At 60.3% G+C, this 19,968-nt stretch overlaps 2 protein-coding genes across 7 annotated transcripts; both read right to left on the minus strand.

Moving 5' to 3' along the window:
• Positions 1-71: 71 nt before the first annotated feature.
• Positions 72-12,014, minus strand: BRPF1 (bromodomain and PHD finger containing 1). 4 transcript variants are annotated; one of them, XM_032121248.1, is made up of 13 exons: positions 11,360-12,014; positions 9,528-10,487; positions 7,120-7,276; positions 5,913-6,044; positions 5,455-5,583; positions 4,173-4,485; positions 3,361-3,675; positions 2,091-2,378; positions 1,854-2,001; positions 1,186-1,307; positions 966-1,084; positions 705-859; positions 72-638 (listed from the first exon to the last, which is right to left on the minus strand). In XM_032121248.1, the coding sequence occupies exons 1-13, from the start codon at positions 11,953-11,955 to the stop codon at positions 434-436; spliced, it is 3,639 nt and encodes a 1,212-aa protein (XP_031977139.1). In that variant the 5' UTR covers positions 11,956-12,014; the 3' UTR covers positions 72-433. The 4 variants fall into 4 exon arrangements, with proteins under 4 accessions (XP_031977139.1, XP_031977141.1, XP_031977140.1 ...); XM_032121250.1 differs by having other exon boundaries at positions 72-617; positions 1,171-1,307; positions 3,361-3,672; positions 11,360-12,013; XM_032121249.1 differs by having other exon boundaries at positions 72-617; positions 1,171-1,307; positions 11,360-12,013.
• A 644-nt stretch (positions 12,015-12,658) lies between these two features.
• Positions 12,659-19,849, minus strand: CPNE9 (copine family member 9). 3 transcript variants are annotated; one of them, XM_032121260.1, is made up of 21 exons: positions 19,485-19,847; positions 17,898-17,938; positions 17,768-17,814; positions 17,483-17,586; positions 17,260-17,299; positions 17,091-17,093; positions 16,566-16,642; positions 16,280-16,343; positions 16,063-16,166; positions 15,878-15,982; positions 15,464-15,505; positions 15,296-15,371; positions 15,172-15,225; positions 14,998-15,059; positions 14,665-14,711; positions 14,403-14,584; positions 14,081-14,208; positions 13,861-13,963; positions 13,727-13,784; positions 13,509-13,582; positions 12,659-13,392 (listed from the first exon to the last, which is right to left on the minus strand). In XM_032121260.1, exons 1-21 carry the CDS (start codon positions 19,559-19,561, stop codon positions 13,240-13,242), a joined length of 1,641 nt encoding a protein of 546 aa, XP_031977151.1. In that variant the 5' UTR covers positions 19,562-19,847; the 3' UTR covers positions 12,659-13,239. The 3 variants fall into 3 exon arrangements, 2 of the variants coding, with proteins under 2 accessions (XP_031977151.1, XP_031977152.1); XM_032121261.1 differs by having other exon boundaries at positions 13,249-13,392; positions 13,509-13,647; positions 19,485-19,849; XR_004242461.1 differs by having other exon boundaries at positions 13,300-13,392; positions 13,509-13,595; positions 19,485-19,849.
• Positions 19,850-19,968: the final 119 nt, after the last annotated feature.

A 19,968-nucleotide genomic window follows, 5' to 3' on the forward strand; every position in this document is an offset into this window, starting at 1 on the left:
GGAAGCGCGGCCAGCGCCGCCACGCGTGTCCGCCCCGCTCCCGCTCCCTCCCCGCCCGCAGCGGCCGCGGCTCCGCAGCGGAGGTTTATTTTCTAAGAATCAATAGATTTTTCTTCCTTCAAAATAAATACAAACAACGTCCGAGCGCGGGGCCGGCCAGGGGCTGGGCCCGGGGGGGGGGGCAGCACGGGAGTGCGGGGCGCGGGGGGCCGCCCTGGGGCACGGCGGCGGCCAGAACAGCATCCCGGGGAGCGGCAGGCTGGGGGGGGGGAGCGGGCACCGGGAATGGGAGAGTGGGGGGGGCACGGGGGACCGGCCCCACCCCTCCCGGTCCCCTGGCCCCCCGTGGGTGCAGGCCAGCTGCACGGGGTGGGGGGTCACCGAGCCCCGTTTGCCCTGAGATTCGGCAGGGGAGCGGCTGGCGGGCACAGGCTCAGTCGCTCTCACTGGAGTCGCTGCTCTGCTCGCCCTGCACCTTGTTGCGGTGCTGCATGGCGCGGTGGTAGGCGATCTGCACCGACTTCCGGATGTTGGACTTGCGGCCCTCCAGCATCTTCTCTTTGTCCAGGTCCTGGTTCACCCCCAGAGGCACCAGCTTTGTCCGGGGCAACCACTGCCTGCAGAGAGCAGGGGGCCACCTCATTTGAGGGTTACAATCGTCTCCAGGGACCCCCCCCCCAAAGCCCTCGGCAACCTGGCCTTACCAAGTGCGCTTGTTGTCGAAGAACAGGACAAGGTAGAGGTGCTCGCGTGCTTCCTGAGTCATCTGCTCCCCCAGCTTCAGCACCTCCAAGGGGGGCACGGGGATGGGGACGCCATGGTGGAACATGCCTTCCCGCGGCATCTTGGGGTCAATGATCTGCCAAAAGAGCAGGGGAGGGCTGAGAGGAGAACAGGGACCCCAAGAGCCAGTCTCCAGGGAGGGGACATGGATTTCAGAGGCCCCGATGATGGGCAGTACTCACCAACGCTGGGTAGGAGGGGTAACCCCGGCACTTGGCCCACACCAGGTCCAGGGCATCCAGGGAGGAATCCTCATCCTCAGACAGCCACCCCGCGCCACGCCCCATACCCTTACGCACCACTGTACAGGAGGAGAGGGGAGTCAGCTGTGTCCCCCCCAGGTGATGGTGCCAGACAGGCACAAGGCTGCACAGCCATAGTACTTACTCCCGTGCCCCACACCTCGTCCCGTGCCCACGGAGTAGGACTCATTCTCTGTCCCTGATGTGTCCTCACTGCTGTCCTCTGGGAAGTTCACTCGGGAAAAGGAGGGTTTCCCTCTGCCCTGCTTGGAGGGCGTTGTGCTGCAGAGACAGGGAGCAGAGCCATCAGCAGGAGTCATGTTAAGCTTCCAGAAACTGCTTTCCAGAGGGCCAGGCTGGTGGGACACCAGGGCTTGTGGTCTCCAACTGCTGGCCTCAGCACTGGGAAGGACTTGGCAGGGGTACCAGGCAGAAAGGTGGGATGGTGCTATTGCCAGGGTGCAAGCCAGACCCTCACCCAGTTTCACCTGGGAGGACCAGAAGATGTGCCCTGATCCAAATTAGAGGCATAGGCAGGAACCTGCTAGTGCTGGCTGCTGGAAGGACCAATGACAGAGCAGCTGCTGTGCAAAGAGGGGATTCCCCAGTTTATGCTTCCTATTAGCTCTTTGCCACACGCTCATACCTTTAGGTTTTACATTAAAAAAGGCACAAACCCCACACATTTCTAGAGATTAGCAGCCCGGCTGCAGGAGGATGAACAAGACAGGGACCACCAGAGACCTCGTCCAGCAACTCAAGGCTGAGAGCTGCCCACTACCAGCCTGGGCAGCACCGTTGTCAGCAGAGCTGGGCCAGGGACAGTACCTGGTGCGGTCTGAGGCAGCACTGCTGCTGCTGCTGCTGCTGGACTCCGAGTCGGAGCTGCTCCGGGGAAGATTGCAGTCGTTGCGGTACACCAGGAAGCTCTTCTTCACGGGCTGGTTCCCACTGCTGAAACCGTTGGCTGGCAGGTCTGAAAAACACCCCAACAAAGAGCATTACCACTGTACCAGAGCCTGCCACACGCTGCCAGTGGGGCCACAGCTGCTCAGCTGCACCCACCCATGGTGGTGTCCTCTGTGGACTTGTCACTGTCACTGTCCGAGCTGGAGCTGGGGCGTGGGCTTCGCCCTCTCTTCCTCTGCCGCTGGGAGGACCCCATTATTGGCAGTTGGGGGGGCCCAATGGGGCTGTTCCCATGCCCAGGAGTGATCTGGCTGTCTCGATTCTTTGGGGGGCGTCCTGGACGTTTTGGAGGGCCTGCAGTTTTAGGGTTCTTCTTGGAGAAGAGAACAGAGGTCCTCCTGCCAACTTCATGTGCTGGGGTAGAAGAAGAATTGGGACCTAGACCTGGAAGAGAAAGGAGGTGTCAGCTGCAGCCCTGATGGCAGGGACTGCATGGCAGTAGTGTCAAGAAACAGCTTCATTTCTTGGGAACATTATTTCAGATGATCATCCCTGACTGCAGAAGAACCTGCTTTTCCCAGTGATTAGGGGACAGAACTGGGATGCAGGGGTGGTAAACCCCCAGTAACTCATAGCAGCTCTGCCTGAAGCTTTTGCTGTGCTCCTCACAAGAGCCCAGCTCAGCATCTCCATCCAGGGAGCTGGCAGATGGCCTGTTTGACTCTCAGCCCTGGGAAAACGTTTGGAGCTCAGCAGTCAGTGCTGTTGCAACTCCCTCCCATGCCCTCAGGCAGGAAGGAAAACCAAAGGCAGCCTGCTCCATGATGCCACTAAAAACCAGGTAACATGGCCGAGCTGGCAGGGCCTGGCAGGAGGAAACAATCCACCTCATGCCCCACGTCACACAGCTGGAACTGTCAGTCTCTGGAACAACATCTAGTTCCTCGACTGACAAGGAGATTGAGTTCACCAGGTGAGTGCTGACCGCAGCTGTGAACACCAGTGACCTACCAACCCTCCCCAGGTCCAAACACACACCAGGCTGTGGCTGTTCCAGACACAGGACATGGCCTCCTTCATCCAATCCCCCCTGCTTGGCTGGGACAGCTCACTACACAAACTATCCAGTGAGCATGCTGGGAGGGAGCCTGGGGAAGCACAGATATCATACTCTGCATCTGCCCCTATCGGAGGCACTACAGGAAGTGAGGAGCCCCGCAGGGGAACGCACAATAAGGGACTGTCCCACAAGAGGCCACCTGCCCCGTTCCTATGGAGGCGTGAAGAGCGAGGTGTGTGTGGAGAGCTGCCCACACAGTCCTTCTGCCTCAGGAGGCACCTGTCAGGGCAGCCTCTCCCCAGCCAGTCCTGTCCAGAGGCAGCTCTCCATGGCTCCCCAGACTGGCAGTTCTGGAGACAGCATTACCTTTGCCAGTCTCCTGGCTGCTGCTCTCCTCCGCAGCACTGTCCGTCTGCAGGTCCTTCTCACAGGGGTTGTGGGACTGCAGGACTCCCCTGGCAGAGGAGCTGTGCCGCTCCAGCCCATCCCGGCCCAGGTCCCGTGGGTGTGCGAGCTTCCGCCGTAGGACTGTGATCTCCTTCTTGATCATCTTGGCCCGGCGGGACCGTCCTATGCTCTGCTTGCCAGCGTTGACCTCATCCAGCCGCTCCAGCAGGATCTTTAGCTGCTCCTCCAAGGGCAGATGCTTCTGATTCTCCGAGAGCAGCAGCCGCATATCTTCTGGGGAAACAAAGAGGAGCAGATGCATGAAAGAAATCAGGAACTCATTGGAGCTCCTCTACCTGAAAGGGCACGAGGCACTCCAGGTTCCCTGCAGGGAAGAAGGAGCTGACATGGCATCAAACACCTGTGAACCCTTTAGGGAAGTTATCCTAAAAGACCAAGAGAAGGACCCCTGTGGGAAGTCAGCCAGTTGGGACCACTGGGGAAAGCAGGCTGATCAGCAGTGTGGAGAATACCAGCATTCACATTGTCTGGAACAAGGACACAACAGGAAAGAAAGGACACACAGACAAATCACTGCCTAGAACCAACCTAATGGGGCTGATAGGTACCTGGCTAACAAAATCAGCAGCTCTCCAGGGAGTGGGGACACACAGCCCAGCATTAGACTTAACCTCCCAGAGGAGGCAGGTCAGACTCTTGGGTGCCTTGACTCTGCCCAGACTTTACCTCTGAGTAGCCCTCGTACCCCAGGACAGGGAACGAGTACCCACCATCATCAATGTCTTGGATCTGAGCCTCTTCCACTGTTACACAGTGGGGGAAGTGCATGCCTGTCTCAAAGTCAATGCCCATCTTCTCTGCCTGCCGGCGAGCCTGCCGGAGCACGGCACCTCCCTGCTCCCGCAGACGGATGGCTGCCCGGTAGAAGATTGTGTCTTTGGCATTGTATTTCAAACAGTTGTTAATAATCAGGTTGAAATCCTCCTCAAAGTCATCAAAATTCAGATAGCGATAGGCTTCCAGATTTTGTTTCATTGTCTGAAAATCCATCGGCTTCTTGATGTGATCCAGGTAGTCTGGGACCTGCATGAGGAAAGAGCCAGAGCTAAGAGCCCAGGAGCCACAGTTAGCAGTACCTGCTCCAAGAAAACAGTTGTTAGAGGAATCAGGTATCGCTCCCTGTGCTCTGCCCAAATGCACATCGGGGAATGCCGTCTGCTTTTGCAGCTTGAGGAACAGCAACGCCTCCGGACTAGGAAGCCCATGTGCTGTGCTCAACCTGCTAGAGCGGATACGCGCTCCGAAGCATTTTACAGCTCCAGCACACACGCCAGCATCCTATCCTCAACTTCTGCCTGCAGGCAGCTGGGATCCAGTATGCTACAGGTTATTCCCTGGAGAGGGAGCTGCAAGTGCAGCCCCAGGGGTGAGGGTGAGTGCAGAAAGGTAAAACAGAGCCATCCAGGTGGCAGCACTGGCTGCAGGTGAGATGGTGCAGCCTTCCTCCCCATCTGCTAAGATGCCTCCATGCTGACCTGCTGCCAGAACCTTGCAGAGACCATGTGGACTTTGCCCATATTCCCAGGCAGGGACTCCATGACAGTCTCAGGAATTCTCTCTCCTACCTGCAGCAGTGGCAGTCTGACATCCCTGTGTCCCTGCTCAGTCAGTCACCTAGCAGAGGCCTTCAGAAGAAGACGGGTAAGAGCATGCCAACTGCTAAGGGCTGGCACTTTGCCTTTCCCAGTGGGAATCCCCAACTGCTCACAGACCCTGGGATGTCACAAGTAACACATGCAAAGGAAGGGCCAAGTGCTGTGCTCCCAGCTGTCACCAGCTCAGCTGTTCTGCATTCGGCTTATCCAGGAGGGGCATTGCTGCCCACCCCCCTCAAGTGAGTGAGTGATGCTGGGATGTGTGAGACAGCAACAGCTGCTCAGGGATCTTCTGGACCAGAGCACACCCTGGGCAGCCCTTGGCAGGAGCAAGGGACAAGTTCGAGTGAAGTAGAAATCTGGGGGAGGGGGTTCTTACTTCGTAGATTTCTGTTACCTCAGACAGAGGGACCGGCTCACTGAAGATGTTGCCCGTGTCTTTCTCCTGCAGCTGCTCAAGCGTCTTTCGGAGGAGGATGAGGAAGGGGGTCAGCTGCATTTCCAGTGCCACCTGCTGCACTTTGATCTGAAACAAAGGAACAGAGCGGGGGCTGAGCCCCTGGCCCCAGCCAGGCAGTGGGGACTGTCCCCAGGGAGCAGCAGCCCTGCAGGACAGCAACCCCTCTCCTCTCCTTGCAGGGGCAGTGACTGCCCCTCACCCCCGTTTCTGGGGAGCAGAGGTGTAACACCAGCTCCAGCACCTCTGCGTCCCACCTGCGCCTCACGGAGCAGCCATCTTTGCTCAGAGCCATTGGAGCAGGGCGCAGCACAAGGGGACCCGACACACCTACAGCACTCTATGGAGCCCCTGCTGATGCCCACCCCAGCGGCTCCCCAAGGAGGGGCAATCGTTACCGTCTCTCTCTTGAGCTTCTCCCGCTTGCGTATCAGCTCCACCAGCAAGCGCGCACGCTCGAGGTCATGGCGCAGGCGCTGCCATGACTTCAGCTGTTCCTTCAGGGCCCAGTTCTTATCCTCAGTGTCTCTCTGTGGGAACATCAGAGGCCATGAGCTGACAGAAGATGTGCTCCCATCTCTGCCTTCCTGACTGTGTGCTGGGGCTCTTCCCTGGCAAAGGGAACCAGCATGCCTGACCAGCTGGTCCAGCAAAGGTCACAGCTCTTTTCTTGTAACCTAGGCAGGTGATTCAAGACCAATCTGACCTCTGGTGAGAGCTAAATACCTGCCCCTTGGTCACCAAGCCCTTAGGATGTCAGGAGGTGGACATCCTGAGCCTCTGGAAATACTCCTCCTAACATGACCGACTGCCTGTAGCTGCCCAAGAGGTCGGTGCTGCTGCTCACAGCTCTGACAAAGTGCAACAGGGCAAAAAGGGAATCCCAGCTCTGGTTGCTTTCATTTCTGGAGCACCAAAAAAATTAAACCTTTTATCCTACCATAGCCAAAACTGAGCAGAAACAGTCTCAACTCTTCTCCAGCAAAAATAAGTAAGAGTAGACAAAGGCAGGAGAAACCCCTGCCCAGTCACAGTCATCAAAGGGCTCAGAAAGAAAGATTTAGAGCTCAGATGGGGAACCAGAAGAAAAATCTTCCTCTCTGGCACCAGACTTCACATCTGTGAAGTGCTGACTGTGGGCTGAGGCAGACTGTGGGCTGGAAGCAGCACCCGGAGGGAGCACTCCTGGAGCAGTATCAGAAACTGGAAGCGAGGCCTTGGTTTGTTCCAGACTGTTTCTGGAGATGCCCAGCCATCTCTCTGAGCACTTCCTGACACAGTGGCCTCATACTAAAGCCATTTCTGACAGGTTTGCCACCACCACTGGCTAAATGCAGGCACAAGAAAGGAACTACCTTCAGCATGGCAGCCTGCCAGTGCCGTTGTTGCCTGGCAATTCTCTGAACACTGAGAGCAGAGGAGAAGGTGAAGCAGCAAAAGCAGCTGGGGCTGCCCTTTCCTCATCTGAAAGCTCATACCCCTGATCCCCATCTTGCACCTGGAGGCATCCGCATGCAGCAAAGGCTCCAAGCCCACAGCTCCAAAGGCACAGGAAGCACACATACAGCCAGGGTTCCCTGCAGCCCCCCAACAAGCAGACCTTACCTGGTCGCAGTTTCTCTGTGACTGCAAGTGTGTCTGAAGGCGGCGGAGCAGGGGGACACCATTGCGGGACTGTCTCTTCAGAGTCCAGTAGCTGTGCAGCCTCTGCATGAACTGGCTCTTCCTCTGGATGGTTAAACGGTTTGTAATCTTACTGAGCCTGAGGAAAGGAGAGGAACCACAGAGTGCATCAATGAGACAAGTCTGGCTGCTGTAGGAGAAGCCCTGGCTAGGGACATGTAGCAGCAAGGCCACCCGAGAGGAGCTGAGAAGCTCCTCAGGCAGAGAGCACCCTTTCCGTGGCAGGACTTTCTGTAACACCAAGCCACAAAGGGTAAGCACAACAGAGGATGCCAGGAAATGTGCAGCCTTGCCCCTCCATAAGAGACTTGTCCTTTCTACTTCCTGTCAACTTTTGGGCAAAGCCTGGGGCAGGATGGGGTGCAAGACAGCCACTCTGGGGGCTGGACCTTTAACAGCTCCCATGGTCCCTGAGACCAGGAGTGTTAAGGTGCTACTACCCCAAAACCATTATTTACCGGGCTGAGGGCCACTTGCTGTGACAGAGGGTCTGGCCAAATGTTACCAGAGAAACTCAAGCCCTGGCAAAGCACGAGGAGGGAGCAGGAGGCATGAATACAACAGAGGTCCCATCCAAGACTATCCTAAACAGCCCAAAACATCACAAAAGGGATTGCTTACTTCCTACAACAACAGATAGTCTGGAGGGGCTGTTTAGCCTTGCTCAGTAGAGTTGGACAGAGATGCCCTGCTAGCAGAGAGCCAAAGGGACAAACCCTCAGCATCTCCCCACCTCCCAGGGACAGCTCTTCCCAGAGGATGACCCAACCTGCATCAGTCTCAGCTGAAGAGGATGGGCACAGCAGCTTCATGTGCCATCACTGGCCAAGCACAGCTCCCACAGGAAGACGTGGCAATCTGGCAACAGCCCTTGAAGAATAATTAATCCCAACAGGAAGGCCTGGGGAGAGGTTAACAGCTTCTAGCTCAGTGTGGGTTTCGCTGTGAGCACGACAGCAGCAAGACCCTACAAATTGCCTGCCAACACGTCCACACATTAAGAAAAGAGGCTCTTGCTATGGAGCAAGCCCTGAGTGAGCAAAAACATAAGTTTGGGACACAGACTGTGGCGAAAAGCCTGCAGCCTTGTGGCAGAGACCTGCCTCCCCAAGTCACCAGAACGCTGCCCAGAGGGTAGTGGCTTCCATGTGCTCCCTTCCAACTGCACAGGAGATAGTCTTGAGGGTCCTAACAGTGTCCTATGGTCACAGCCCCAGCACAGCTCCTGCCACAGGAAGGAGGAGAGCTCAGCAGCTCAGGATTGGTGGCTCACCACCACAAAGGCAAATGCTTCCATGCCCAACCTGTGCTTCAACTGGGTGTCATCTGCTGCAGAGTGACAATGAGATCCAAAAGCATCCTAGGATGCCCTTATGCCCTTTACACGCTGCTGAGGACATCCAGACTTATAAACTACACTGACAAATTCTGGCAAGGCTCTTAGGTGCTCTTGTTGTGGGATTTGCATGCCAGCCCAACAATCTAACAAGAGCAAGGCACAAAGCAGTTGCACCTGTAACTAAAGGGTGTTTGCATCTTCCCATGAAACCACAGGTTTGGAATGTGACAGAAACACAACCCCCTGTGAGGCCTCATGCTGGGGAGTCAGCCTTAGGATCGCCGTGTTCCTTGGCAGGCAGGAGTCCTGGTGCTCTCCAGCCACCCCTCCTCACAGACAGCTTTCAGCTCCCGTGGCCGCCCAGCCCCGCTCCAACAGGCAGCACCGAGAAGGAGCAGCTGCTGCTGCGCCTGGCAGAGAACACTGAGGAAGCCCAGCAAGGGGTACGTGGCTGCTGGGATGGATGAGCTCTGCTCAGCAGAGCACAGGGATCCCAACCCCAGACCTCTCTACTCCAGAGCCAAAATAACCCGGGATTAGCCCGTTTGCCAGGCCTGAATCGCTCCCATACTTCTGTCTTTAGCCTGACACAGCCTCAGGAGAGAACAGACCTCGGCAGAAAGGAGAGCAATTCCCTCCTCCCCGCCTCATTTACTCCAGTGCCTGAGGTCAGCACAACAGGGAAGTAGTGCTGGGAACCTCCAGCTGCTTCCTGACGCATCCGGCCAAGTTCATTTTCTACTGTTATACTAACAGCAGCTATTTCCTGCCCTGCTGAGGGCCCAGAAACTTTTGAAGGGCAGCACATGGCCCTGCCTCTTTGCAGGACTCCCAGAGGAAACCACCATAGCCCTCTGTGACAACAAAGTGAGAAGTACCTGTGCAAAAAGCAACGGAGAGGAATAGGATAATGCCCACATGGAAAGCAGGACACAAAGCATGGAGGAAAGGAGAAATTTCTCCCCAGTCCAGGGAGGGTGGCAGGTCGTACCTGTGGGGAGGGATGCAGGGCACGGAAACCACAGGCGCTGCAGCTCGTTTCTCTGCCAGGATCTTCCGTGCCTTCTTCATCTTGATCCTAGACTTGGCCTTTGCTTTTTTGACTTTCTCAGAACTCCAGCCCTTCCCCTCCTCCTCTTCCTCCTCATCCTCCTCTTCTCCCTCACTGTGGGAGAGGGCGGGAAGCCTGCGCACGGAACCTGGCGGTGTGTGGATGTCGCAGTAGGCAGTTTTGCGCACACTGAAGGAGGTACCATTGGCACCCGTCTCCCGGACGGGCTCCATCTTCATGTACAGCCCGGCCTGCTGGGCACAGGTGACATGGAAGGCGGTGTAGCAGTTGGCTTTGTGACACTGGATGCAAGCCCCAGAGCCGCGCTGCTTGCAAATGTAACAGGTCAGCTTCCAGCGTGCGGGCGGGATGTGCTCGATGCTGTCGATGGGTTCTAGGAAGACGGTGTTGGCAAAGCACACCTCCGGGATCCAGAGGGCACAGACCACGTGTGCCCAGCGCCCATCGTCCGTCTGCTTGAAGGCCCCCCCCTTGTTTGGACAGAGGGCACAGTCCACAGCGCGCGAGGGTGACTGCAGGCACCGTCTGCAGAGCCACTGTCCCTCAGGGATGTAGGGCACCCCATAGCACTCCTGGTGCACAGCCAGGTTGCACATGTCGCAGAAGAGGATGACGTTGCTGTTCTGACACTCCCCATCGTTGCAGATGCAGCAGACGGCATCCTCATCCACCAAGGCGTTTGGGTCCCCCTTGTTGTGGCTCTCAAAGTAGGACTCCTTCTCTAGCCGGTCCATCAGGTACTCAAAGATCTCCTGGGGAATAGGGCTCACGCCTTCGTTCTTCCGCCTCTCATTCATGATGTCCAGCCAGATGTAATCCTCCTCATCCATGTCGTACTCCACCTCCTCATCCAGCTCCTCTGCTGACTTCTCGATGTACCTGGAAGGACAGCATGGGAAAGTAAGGGCATGTTTGACATGGTTGGAGCTGCTGAGCCTCAACTCCAGGATCTGTGGCTGAGGGAATGTTCAAATGCTCCAGCATTTCCAGCAGTAAGTCAAAATAAAGAAACAGGGACAAGGCAGGAATGTGCAGAAGTGGGAGGTGCTGCTGCACCCTAACTAGCACAGTGGCACAGCAGCAGCTTGGAGACAAAACAACACTGGTCTAAGGAGCAAGGAGACTCTTCAGTGCAAGGAAGGGGCCTGCATGTGCCAGCCAGCAAGTGCCAGTGCTCTGGAGGCAGCAGCCTCACAACCAAGACAACCATGCATGAAGGCACCATGTTTCATTAATTCTGGTTAATTAACCAGGGGGGCTCTGTTAATTCCTGCCTGAGGTATTAATTGGGGCTACTGCACCCACCAAATCTCTCAGAGAGTAGTGTAGGATAACCATTAAGAATTACGCCCACAGACAGATCCTACAGGTACTGGTGCTGCAGGGCTCTGAAACTATCCTGGCATACCTCCAAAGAGCAGAAAGAGAGGCAAAAGGACACATTTGGGTTTTGTTTCAATTTTATGTGCTGATCCAGCAAGGAAAGAGCACAGCAGTCAAACTGCTGGCAATGACCTAAGCAGCAACTGAGAGCTCTGTAGATGCACAGAACCCTCAGAACTGTGATGTGACACCAGGCAGAGCCCCAGGAGCCTGAAGCTATGGAACAGCCAGCTCTGTTCCTGGGAGAGGCAGACAGAGGCCATTTCCAGGAGCCACGGGCAAGCCACTTGAACAAAGTGCGGCAAATTCCGCCTCTAAACCCAGGGCATGAGCCTAGGAGTCTCGTTGCACCCTGGCACGGACAATACCTGTAGTACGAGGTGGGACGAGGCGGGGCGTCAGGGGTGTCCTGCTCCAGCTCTCGGTACACCACCTCGGGCAGCTTCGGGGTAGTGCTGGCCGAGGCGTTGTGGTGATGGTGGTTGGAATCCTTGCGCTTCTCCTTGTTCTTGTGCTTCCCAGATTTGGGCGGGACGCTCTGCGTCTCCGTGTTCTCCTTATTGCTTCCATTCTCGGGCACCTCCTCGGGAACATCCTCGTCCTCGGACACCACGTCGAGATTATCGAAGATGCTGATGCGGTGGACGCGGCCATGCAGGTCCACCTCCACCATGCGCTGGGCCTGGGCGTAGGTCATCACCTCTCGGCCGGGCGACTGGGAGGTCTCGGAGGGGCTGGGCGACTGCTTGTTGGCGGCGCGGGCCTGGCGCCCCTTCTTCTTGTGCTTGCGCAGGGGGGTGTGCTGGGGCGGGGGCGGGTTGTCGTGGTCATAGTGGTACAGGTGGTACTCGATCCCGCTGTAGCTCTTGTAGATCTTGCGGCAGGTGCCCACCGGGCACTCGTAGGGCGGCTTGGTGGCCCGCAGGTTGTGGCAGAAGGTCTTCACGTCGAAGTCTACGCCCATGGCGGGGCCGCGGGGGGCCGAGGCCGGGCCGGGCCGGGCCCCCCGCCCCGCCGCCCCCTCCCCGGGCCCCGGCCGCCCTGCCCTGGCTCCCCGCTGCCCGCTCCCTCCCTGCGGCGGCGCTCCCCGGCGCGGGGCCGCGCTCAGCGGGCGGGCGGCTCCATGGGCGGCGGCGGCGGCGGCGGCGGCGGGCCCGGGCCGGCCCCAACAATGGAGCTGCGGCGGCGCCTGGCGCGGGGCGGCCGCTGGGTAAAGCGCCGCGCCGCCCTTAGCAACCGCACTTTCGCCACGGCACCGCCGGGCAGCGGCACCGGGTGGCGGCGGCAGCGAGGACGGAGGAGACGGGGAAGGCGGCGACGGCGGCGGCGACGACGGGGCGGGGAGGCCACGTGGGAGCGGCGGGGCCGGGCCGGGTCCCGCCGCGATGGCGGTGGCGAATCTGCCGCCTCGAATCACAGACCCCGCTGCCACCGCCCGGCCCCGCCCCACCCCGGCTCCCCTCGCCCCCCTCACCCCTTCGGTCCTCCCGGTCCCTCCCGACTCCTCGGTTCCCCAGGTCACCCCGATCTCCAAGGTCCTCCCGGTTCCCCCGGCCCGGCTACACGCCCCCCGGTACCATCGGCCCCCTGGCCTCCTCCGCCCCACCCCACCCGTGCCTCCTGTCCCCCTTGGTCTCCCCTTCCCCCTACCCCAGCACGGCAGCAGACCTGGTTGAGCAGTTTATTTACAGTCGGTAACGCAGTAGAGACCCGGCTGCCCTCCGCCCCGGTACCCCCCGGTGGCGGGAGCCCCGGCCGTGGGGCAGGGCACGGGGCAGGCCGGCCAGCCCTGGTCAGCAGAGCCGGAGGAGAGGGCACAGGCAGGAGCGGGGTGCAGGCAGGAATGGGGCGCAGGCAGGAGCAGGGCGAGGCCGCTACCCCAAGGAGCAGCGGGGCTGAGACCCCCGGCAGGCACTGAGGGTCAGCCTTCCCCTGGGGCACACGCCAGGCTGCTCTCCCGGGACACACACACACACTGTGTCCCCCCCTCGCTGGCCCTGCCCGCGCTGCCACGGCCGAGGGACAGTCCCGCCTATCTGCTGGACGTCAGGCGGGAGGAAGAGGCAGCCGAGGATGTCCAGCCCTGTGGTCTCACTGCCAGAAGCGTGTCCCAGCCATGTTTTCACCAACCATAGCAGCTGATTATCTCCCTAATGGGGCCACATCTCCATGCTTAAGCCCTGGCCACCAGCAGAAGAAAGGTGACGTATTCTCGCCCCACCAGCCAGTCCCATGGCTCATGGAAGAGCTACTCGGGATCTGCCTGGTGAGGCTTGATGTCACGGGTCTTCATGTAAGAGAGCAGCTGCTCAGGGATCTCAGCCAGCACGTCCTTGGCCAGGCGGGCCATGCTCAGCACCTGGTTGCCCGAGTCGTCCACGTAATCCCGAAACGGCACAAACTTTGAGGGCAAGAATGTTGCAGTCCGGTTGGAAAGAGCTCTGGTGCTGTGGGGGTCAGCAAGGAGGACTGAGCATCTCTCACCCATGGTGGGTCTGGATTCAATGCCAGAGTTACCTGTACAATGTCCCTCTCGGCATACCGTCCCCGGGAAGACAACCGTACCTCATCACCGTCCAGCTCCTCCATGGCTGGGGGTGACAGCTGGTGTCACCAAGCCTCAGTGGGGTGAACACCGGGGATGGAAACACCAGCCCTTTGGATGCCTTTGGCATCCCAGAGGAAGGGATGATGTTTCCATCCCTCTTCCCTGGTGTCCCCAAGTCCCAACTCACCCTCAAACTCAGCTGGACCTACTCCCACAATGATGATGGACATGGGCAGGGAGGAAGCCTGTGGAGCAGGGGCAGGGTGTCAGCCAGGATAGTGCCCATGTGAGGTGAACTCAGAGCAACAAGGGTGCACTCACAGTGACAATGGCTTCCTTGGTCTGCAGCATGTCAGAGATGACACCGTCAGTGATGATGAGGAGGACATGGTATTGTGAGCCGTCGGTCACCTGGGCGGCTGTCCTATGGGGAAAAGGGATGGGATCCCTCAAGCACTCCACTGGTGTGGGGCAGTCGGCCCTTCTGTGAGACAGATGGCATTTGGGGATGGCAAAGGGGGAAGAGTGCCCCAGAGCTCACCCAGCCACCTGGTTGATGACAGGAGCAAAGTTGGTAGGACCGTAGAGCTGGACGGTGCGCAGGCTCTGGAGGTAGGACTCCAGCACGCCTTCAATGCCAGCACAGCTGGGGTTCTCCACATTGTTGTTCTGGGGGACAAAGATGGGCACTTGGAGGAGGACCACAGCTCCTGGTGCCCCCCAGGCTGTGGGATTCTGGGGCAGGATGTAACCAGGGTGCTTCTCCCCCCTGCCACACTGCTGTGGACACCCCAAGACCAGCTCTGCCCCACAGCCAGGGAGTTTGGGTTCACCCTCAGCCCTGTCCCACAGGGAGGGCGCACCAGAGGAAACTGGTGGGAGATCTTGCCGTCAGGTGGGACTTTGGCACCAAAGCCGTAGGCAGGGAAGAGCTTGTCGCTGTCGTAGTCCTGGATGATTTCCCCCACTGCCTTCAGTGCCAGGGCATAGGCGCTCAGCTGGTAGGGGCTCGCGTAGTGCAGTGAGGTGGGCTGTGATGGCAACCCTGCGGCACAGTGCCCATCGCACCCGCCCCATGGCCAGCCCCACGGTGATGGGGACCCCCCAGACACCAGGTGCACTCACCATTGGAGGCCGTGAAGTCAATGGCAACAGTGAAATTCAGCTGCGTCCTTAAGGGGGAGAGCGAGGGAGGCTGCCGGCCCCACGGCACAGGGATGCCATACCATCTTCCAGCCCTACAGTGCTGGTGTTTCCCTGCCCAGACCCATTGCCTGGGCTTCCCCTTCCCCAGCCAGCACCCCACAGCCCCATGCCACCATTCTGCATCTACTTCCCAGCCCCACTGCCCCCTTGTCACCCCCAGGCTGCACCTTTGCTGTCACCACTGTCCTTGCCCCGAGACCCTCAACCATGGGGGATCTCAAGGAGCCAGGGGGCTCCTGGCCCCCCACTCACCCGCCCCGTATGTAGTCAACGAAGGTGAACTCAGACTCAACGGAGAAAGAGAGAAGTGTCACCTGTGGGCATAGGGGATCAGATCTGGAGCCCCCCAACCTGGCACACACAGCAGGTGGAGCAGCACCAGCCCCTGAAAGGCAGGAGGTTCAGAAACTCCCCAGCCCCACTCACAGTGCCAGAATTCACATATTTCTTCTTCTTGCATTTCTTCCTGGGATTCAGCACCTGCAGGCACGAGGCTAGGTCAGTCCCAGCATGGAGTGCACCCTGCTCTCACCCTGACCCACTACCCTACCTCATACACTGTGAACTGACTCTGTGCGCGAGAGAGCTCCCGGTAGCTGGTGGCAAATTCCCCAATGAAGTCGTGGCTGCAGGAGGAACACAGGGTCAGCATGGCCAGGCACCTGGGTGAGAGGTGCCCTGGTAAGCTTCAGCTGCACCCTGATGTCCCTTGCCTCACCTCCCATCCCGGTCCCAGTCGTACACATCTATCTTCACCGTCCTGAAAGAGAAGGTGCACAGTGGGTGAGCCACCAGCCAGGCTGGCACAGCCCCTCCAGCCCCTGATCTGGGGACATCCAGCCCCGCAGCCCAACCCACAGTGAGCATCCTGCCCACCAGCTTCCAGCAGAGCCACCCTGCCTGCCCAGCCTGCGGCTCTGCCGAGAGGGAAGCGAGAAATTTGGGTCACGGTGGGGGCCCTGGAAAGGAGGGAGATGCCTTTATGTAATTTGGGTTGCAAAAGAGAAAAAACCCAATCGGGACCCAGTTCTGAGCTGTCTGCTGCTGCGGGGACAAGCCCACAAAGAACTGCTCATACCCTGCTCTGGCCCCATGGCTGCCCCTGTCCCTGTCCCCATCCCCATTCCTGTACCGGTCGTAGTCGCCATTGCAGAGGGCACGCACGGGGATGGTGAAGGGCTGCCACACCGGGTTGAGTGTGTTCTTCACCACCTCTGTCTTATGGCAGATAGTAAAGCTGGGGGGACAGGGCAGGGTTGGGCCATGCTGTCTGGTGACATTGGCACCCTGCCTGCCCCATTGGGTCCCTGTGCTCACGTGCCATCCTCATTGCTGCGATAGAAGACGAGGAAAGGGTCAGATTTTCCAAAGAAGTCCTTCTTGTCCAGCTTGTTGGCACACAACTGCATTGTGACGATGTCCTGGGGACAGGGACTGTCACTGCCAACCACTTCCTCACCCCTGGCACCAGCAGCTTCTGTACTGAGGGACCATGCAGCCCTCTCCTCACTGCAGCTGGTACATGGGTACTCACCCGGCAGTTGCTAAGCTCCTCAGCCAGCAGCAGGATAGTCCCACACCGCTTCCCTGGGACACCCCTGGAACCAGAGGCATGCAGTCAGCTTGGGGACAAGGAGGACAGTTCAGGGGCAAGAGGTGGGGTCAGGGCTGGGGCTTCTGTCCCACAGCTGGTGGTGCTTGGCAGTGTGACCAGAATCTCCATCACAGGACATGCAGGGAGGGGTCCAGTGGGGCAGGTAGTGGAGACACAGTGTGGGACCCTCCCACCTCACCTCATCACACCACGGGGTTTGACTCACGTTAGGGGTCTCTCCAGGCGTCCCCGCTGGGACCCAATCACCTCTCCCAGTGCCACAAATGCCTGCCCCAGGAAGTCCTGTGCCCCCAAAAAAACCACTGTGAGACCCTGGAGGGCTGTTGCCCCAGTGCCCCACCACCCACACCCACCCCTTTCTCTTGCAATGCACCCATGGGACCTGCCACCAACTTGACTCTGGGCCACCCCAAGTGTCCTGAACCTACATTGTGACCCAAGAGCCATCTCGCAGCCCAGGACCCATTGTGCATCCCCAGGACTACCCCAGGTGCCTGCTTCATGTGCCTTACACTCATTCTGTGTCCCCAGGGCATCCCCACAGCCCTGGACCCATCCTGTGTTCCCCCCTGAACTGCTCTACATGGCCTGACCTGTCCTAGATCCCTTGGGCCTCCCTACACCCCTTCTGCCTCTCAAAAGCCACCCCTATGGTGTGTCCTGGCCTCATCCTGCCCCACCAGGTACTCCCATGAGGTCTGGGTTCCCAGGGCAGAGCAGAGGCACCTACCTTCTGCCAGTTCCCATGGGGCACAGAGAGATGGAGAGCAGGTTAGAGCCCTCAGAAGGGCACTCGTCCCACCCCAACAGCACCCACACAGGGCACAGCCTCGGGGTGTCCCACCATAGTGTCACACCGGGGCGTCACTGTGCGTCCCCCCGGGCCAGGCTGTGCTCACCTGCTTTAAAGCGGAGCAGCTCTTGGAGTCCACGTTGTAGCTAGTGTGGGAGAGCAGAGCCCTGAGCTGGTGCCTGCAGGGATGCTCCAGCACACAGCCCCACTTCCCCACCCATCCGGGCTATTCGACACTGTATTCTTATTTGTCATCCTTATTTATTACTGACTCGGTGCTTTGTTCCACCCTCAGTGGGGCCAAGCTCTTCCCTGGCCACCTTACTCACACATCGAAGCGGAGGTTTTGCTTCTCCTCGAAGTAGTAGTCGAGGACAAACTTGCGGACAAAGTCAGGGTTCAGGGTGTTGTCGATCACCTCGGTGCGTCCGAACTGCAAGGAGAGGGGTGAGGGTGGCCCCCCCAGGACCCGTCCCCATCGCAGCTGCCTCGGCGCTAATCCCGGTGGGGGATTAGCGCTGCTGGCGGGGCCGGATCATTAGCGCGGACACGGGTGGCCATATGGGCCCGTTTAACCCAGCCGGGGATTAGCCAGGAGAGGGGGCCACGCTCACCTCCTTCCACTCGCTGCTCCCCGAGACCTGCACAAAGAGGACCACCACTGCGGAGAGAGGAGCAGAGCCAGGCTGCCGTGCCATGCCGTGTCCGTGCCATGCCATGCCCCTGCCCGGCTCCGCCACCCACCTGGGTCGGACTTGGAGAAGGTGTCCAGGTCCAGCAGGTTCCTGGGGGAAGAGCCAGGCGTGAGCTACCCTGAGCACCACCCACCTGGCCCCGCAACGGGTCCCCATGTCCATCCCCCTGACCACAGGTCAGCACCATGCCGGAAGGCCGTGCTGGCACCCATGGATAAGAGCATCGGCACTCCAAGGAGACACGCTGGCTCTCTCTGCAAGGTTCGGTGGGGCAGCCGGGCGAGCGGCAAGCAGCGTCTCCAGCGCTGATGGTGATTGAATATGACAGGGAACCCATTTACAGGACGAAACCTTCCCCGGTGCCGCCGGCGCCGGCTAAGTGCCCGCCGCGCCCCGGCAGCAGGAGCTTGGCTAATGGTGGGGTGCAGAAGTGAGAAGAAAGGAGACACTTGGAGCAGGGGCTGAGCAGCCAGTGGGCATCCCCCGACAGAGCTACCGGCAGAGCGATTGATCGTCGTCCTGTGCGCGGTGTGACACCGGAAAGTGCCGGGGAATGCTACCGGCTCTGCTGGGATACTTCCCGCACCCCCAGGGTGGCAGCACAGGGTGGGCTGGGGCACGGCCGGGGGCTGCGGGGCTAAGCCAGCTCCCCAGGCCCCAGCGCGCAGGGGAGAGACCCCACCCTGGTGTGGGCTGGGTCCTGGGGCTGCGAAGCCGAAGGCTACCCCTGCCCTGGGTTGTCTCCAGGTGTGACCCCCGGTCCCTGCCTGGAGCTGCCCAGACCCGCAGCCCCGCAATCCCTCTGCCTGCCGTCCGGGAAGCTGGCAGCGGGGGCCAGGGCTCAGCCGCGGGAAGAGGGAGGACACGACAGCCCCCGGCCCGGCCCGGCCCAGAGTTTGCATAGTTCGGGGATATGCTGGAGGTGCCCATCCCGGTCGGGGTGCTCCGTGCCACAGGACCCACGGCACGGGGACGCTACCTCCCAGTAGGACGCTGGTGCCTGTCCCTGCGAGCGGGACCCCCGGCCGCAGACAGCGGTGCCTCCGACGGGCTATATTTAGCCGCCGGCAGACCGGCTCAGCCGCCGCCGCTTGACCGGCGGACCCTGGCCAGAAGCTGGGGCATCGAGCAGCCCCTCTCCCGCAGTCCCCATCCCGCCATCGCTAATGCTGCCACGCTCCCGGTCCCGTTGCCTTGCACCGAGCTCGCCGAGCCGGGCAGAGATGAGCAGAGCCGGGCAGCCGCTCGCAGCCAGCGCAGGCACCCCGCGCCCCGCCGGCATCACCCACGTCCTACAAGCATCGCCCCGCGAGGGGCCGTCCCCCGCCCCAGCCCCGGGTGAGGGCATCGGGTCGCTTCACGCAGCCGTGCCCGGTGCCAGCATTCCATGGGACCCCATGAAGGGGACGGGACAGGTGGCAGCAGGGCAGAGGGACGCTGGGCATACGCCCTGACACCGAGAGCTACCCGGGGAGGGACGAGGACGCGCAGCTCAGTACCCCCTGAGCCAGGGGCTGAGCGGCGGGCAGCGGGACGCAGCGAGCAGCCCCGCAGCGCATCCCCGTGCGTTTCGCACCCACCCCTGTCCACGGACTAGCCACCGCCCTCCCGCTCCCCCGCCCGGCTCCCGGCTCACCGGCAGGACACGGTGAGCTCCACCTTGGTGCCCGGCACGCTGCCGGCCGCCGGCTCCAGCGCTCCCGGAGCCGCCATCCCCGCCCGGGCGCCGCCGATGCTCCGCGCCGCCTCCTCCCGCGCCGCCGAGGAGGCGCGGCCGGGGGCGGGTACGGCACGGGCACGGCGCGGCTCAGCACATCTCGAGCACGACGGCCCTTCCCTGCCGGCAGCGGGGGCACCAACCCGGGCACCAAGGGGTTCGGCTCCTGGGGCTCCACCGGCACGTCCCGCCCGCGATTCCCAGTCAGGGGCAGAAGGGCCTCAGCCCCCAGCCCGCCCCACCGGGGGCTTCCTCCCGGGTTCGGCTCGGTGTTATTTCGGTGCCAACGCTCGCGGAGAGTGGGCCGGACTATTTATAGTGAGCGGCGCCCCCGGCAGCGCAGCTCCCCCGCGCCGATCCCCGCCCGGCCCCGCTGCCCCCGCCCGCAGCCCAGAGAAGAGGC

This window comes from Corvus moneduloides, chromosome 11, assembly GCF_009650955.1.
Source record: "Corvus moneduloides isolate bCorMon1 chromosome 11, bCorMon1.pri, whole genome shotgun sequence".
NCBI classification, from domain to species: Eukaryota; Metazoa; Chordata; class Aves; order Passeriformes; family Corvidae; genus Corvus; species Corvus moneduloides.